At 39.2% G+C, this 3986-nt stretch overlaps 1 protein-coding gene across 1 annotated transcript in view; it reads left to right on the plus strand.

Annotated features, from left to right (window-relative positions):
* Positions 1-3986, plus strand: part of UGGT1 (UDP-glucose glycoprotein glucosyltransferase 1) — a 176198-nt gene that overhangs the window by 147231 nt on the left and 24981 nt on the right. Inside the window, exon 32 of the mRNA XM_004703949.2 lies at positions 1973-2155. Coding sequence (XP_004704006.2) covers positions 1973-2155 — 183 coding nt within the window. The remainder of the gene's footprint in view (positions 1-1972; positions 2156-3986) is intronic.

A 3986-nucleotide genomic window follows, 5' to 3' on the forward strand; every position in this document is an offset into this window, starting at 1 on the left:
TTTCATCATGTGTATTGGCCACCTGAATATTCAATTTGGTGAAGCATCCTATTCATGACCTTTACCCATTTATTATTAAGAGTGCTTATCTTTTTGTTGTTGAAGTATTGAAGTCTTCTATGGATTTTAGAGATTAATCCTTTATCATATATGGTAATGCCACAAAAATTTCCCCAGTGTATGGGTCCTTTTTTACCATATTGGAGAAGGCTTTTGATGTACTTATGTATAATTTGTAGGAAGTCTCAATTGTCTAGTTTTTGCTTCTTGTGCATTTTTAGTTATGTTTGATAGACTATTTATGCCATAAGTTTGAGCCATTAAATTGGACCATGTTTTTTCTTTCTTGAACTTTCTACATTTAGGATTGTGATCCATGTTGAATAAGTACATGGTGGAGGAATGGATCTTGTTTCGTTTTTTATCTGTTAAGAGACTCTTTTCCCCATTTAATGAGTTTTAGCCTTTTACATCAAAGTTTAGCTATTCATCAGTCGCTGAATTTGCTTCTGGGTTCTCAATTCTGTTCCTCTGAGCTATACATTTGCCTTTTTTTTTTTTTTGCCTTTATAATGGAACTAGGCTGTTATGAATACTTTGGGAGGTTAGTAGACTTTTGAGATTAGGAGGTATGAGGCTTCATACTTAGTTCTTCTATGGTAGTTCTTTGTTTTTCTTTATCTCTTTCATTTCCAATGTAAAGTTGATGGTTGATTTTTCTGATGATCTGGGTTGGGAGGAAAAAAATCATGATAGAATCTGGATTGAATTTACATTATTTAGGTCACTATTAGCAGTTTTACATTGTTAAATCTTTTATCCACGGAGGTGGTAAGCATGTGCCAGGCATTCCATGGAACTGTGAGCCTAGACCGCTGGTAGAGTGTGGGCAGCTAGATTACAGGAGTGGCATCCTCTGCCACCTGGGTAGTAGTTTCGGGACCCTACCTCTGCCCACCAGAAGAGTGAGGGGCAATCAGGAAGGGTCCACTCTTGTGGTTGCATGGGCCTCTATGTGCTCCCAGCTTTCTGATATATGCTCAATGTCAATTCAAGGGTGTGGCGTGGGTGCCCAGAGTCTAGCATCTTCAATCACCACAGACCCTTCCTCCAAATGTGTCCCTAACCTAAATGGGGGTGAGTGGTTCTATTCTTATTGACTGACTTATTTCCTGTTGTGTTGGTTGCCCGAGTTTCTGGAGCTCTCTTCTGCTTTCCTGCTTCTAATCTCGTTCATGAACTATTCACCTTGGCCCTCTCCTGATTTCTTTGCTTTGTGTGTCTGTCTTACTGAGGATTGTATGAAGCTGTTGTGCTGCTTGAATGGGGTCAAAATGGGAGTGCTCTGTTGGTTTAGTTGGCAGGACACTTTAACTCTGTGTCTGATTGTGCTTTCATTCAGTTTCTTCTTTGAATAGTTTTCTGGTCAAATTCTTTGTCCTTGGTTATTTAGGGTTCCAGGATTATAAACCTGTGTCTGTTTCAGTTGGTGTCTCAGGTTTCTGTTACAGAGGGATGGCATGGTGTGTCTAACTAGAACACCATTTTAGCCTACTCTCTGTTTTAATTTTTGCTATAGAATATAAGCCAAAACAGTTAGGTACATTTCGTATCAAATGTCAAATATTTGTCTCTTTTAAAAAAATCCATTGTAACTATGTGTGTATGTCTCTGTTTGTTTTTGCCCTGCCTCCTTTTTCCTTCCCTTCGCCCCTCAAACTCCTATAGCCCAAGAAGTCTTCTTCTTTTGGTGTGAAAATCATTTTCCATAATTTATTTTTTTAATAGCAGTCTCATAAGTATTTGTCTTTATGAAACTGACTAGTTTGCTGAGTATAATGTCTTTCAAATGTTTATAGGTAATCTTTTCTGTACTCATAAGTGAGTTATGAACTACTTATTTTGTTGAATGTATTTTACTTGTGCCCTAATGTTTTTTAAAATTTTTATTTTTCCCTGTGTCTATACTTAGGAGTTTATACCTTACATGGCAAATGAATACAATTTCCATTATGAACTTGTTCAGTATAAGTGGCCCCGGTGGCTTCATCAGCAGACTGAAAAGCAGCGTATCATCTGGGGTTACAAGATCCTCTTTTTAGATGTCCTCTTCCCTCTTGTTGTTGACAAATTCCTATTTGTGGATGCCGATCAGGTAAGCTCTCAAAAGCCAGATTTTAATTTAATGGCTTGTATTAAAATAAATCGAAGGTGTTTGTTTGTTTTTCCACATTAAAATGAACTTCATTTTATTTTTCAACTTGTGAAAGTAAGACATGCTTCTTTTATACTGTTTAGAAAATATGAACAGATGTCACCCAAGTGTGGTCATTTAAAAAATTGCAATTATGTCGAAGGGATCAGGTATAAGGCATCATCAGAACAAAAAATCTTACCATAGTGAATGATGGAGGGAGTGTGGAGTGGAGATCCAAAGCCCATTAGTAGGCCACTGGAGATCCCCTTGCAGAGGGGTCTAGGGGAGGAGACGAACCAGTCAGGGTGCAATGTAACAACGATGAGAAATACAACCTTCCTCTAGTTCCTAAATGTTACTCCCCGCTCCCACTACCATGACTTGAATCCGACCTTGCAAGTCTGGTTAGACCAGAGGATGTACACTGGTACAGATAGGAAGTGGAAACACAGGGAATCCAGAGCGGATGATCCCTTCAGGACCAGTGGTGTGAATGGCTATACTGGGAGGGTAGAGGGAGGGTGGGTTGGAAAGAGGGAACCGATTATGAGGATCTACATGTGACCTCCTCCCTGGGGGACGGACAACAGAAAAGTGGGTGAAGGGAGACATCAGACAGGGCAAAATAATAATTTATAAATTATCAAGGGCTCATGAGGAACGGGGGAGCTGGGAGGGAAGGGAAAAATTAGGACCTAATGCCGGGGGCTTGAGTGGAGAGAATGTTTTGAGAATGATGAGGGCAATGAATGTACAAATGTGCTTTACATAATTGATGTATATATGGATTGTGATAAGAGTCATATGAGCCCCTAATAAGATGATTTTTTAAAATTGCATTTAACATATTTCTCCCTATTTTTCCCTATACTTCTTCTGTATACTTGTGATCAGATCACATATACTGTATGGTATCTTAATTCAACTTCCTCTAACATGAAAACTAAACATTCAAAAATTGAGATTGAGCTATACTGGACTTCAACTCCATTTTTTTTCACCTAGAGGTAGAATTTGACACTGATAAAAGCTGAAGCTCAGTGGCAGCTTGTCTGGGACAATGTGGAACTCTGCAGATGTCCTTGTTACCATCAGGATTTGGCTTAATTAAAAAGCAATTATGACTTTTGGAGCATGCAAACTTGAAAAGTATAAATTTTTCCCACCAAGCTTTTCCATACTCTGAGATGGCCAATTCCCCAGTTAATCGTTTGATTGGAAGTGATGTAATATGTGCAGATATTAGTTGGACAAAGGCTGTGTTCAAGATGACTCAACTTAAAATACGTTTTTAATATAATAGGTACCCTCCAGGACACAAAGAGCCTTGGTGGTATAGTGGCTTATGTGTTGTGCTGCTAACTACAAGGTTAGTAGTTCAAAACCACTCTGTGAGGGAGCCATCATGCTTTCCACTCCCTGAGTTAGTCTAGGAAACGCAGAAGGACAGTTCCACCCAGACCTGTAAAGTTGCTGTGAGTCAGAATAGACTTGATTGCAATGAGTTGTCCAGGATACGACTGTCCATCTTACAGGCAACAGTTACATGCCCTTTAATGCCATAACCGTGAACTGATTCTGTCATGAATGATAAAGCAAACAGGGACAGACTAGAAGTTTTATAGTTTGGGTGATTCATCAAAGTAGCTAGAATGGGAAAAATTATGATCCAAAACCATGGAATGGGTGACTTGGAAGTGGCATGGTGGGCTCTTTCAGGAGACTGATGGGTGAGGTTGGATTATTGGTAGACTTGGAGAGCCATACACATTCAAAAGGATGTAGTTGG

Source organism: Echinops telfairi, unplaced genomic scaffold (assembly GCF_000313985.2).
Source record: "Echinops telfairi isolate 266 unplaced genomic scaffold, ASM31398v2 ScPeMD7_4;HRSCAF=17, whole genome shotgun sequence".
Lineage (NCBI taxonomy): Eukaryota > Metazoa > Chordata > Mammalia > Afrosoricida > Tenrecidae > Echinops > Echinops telfairi.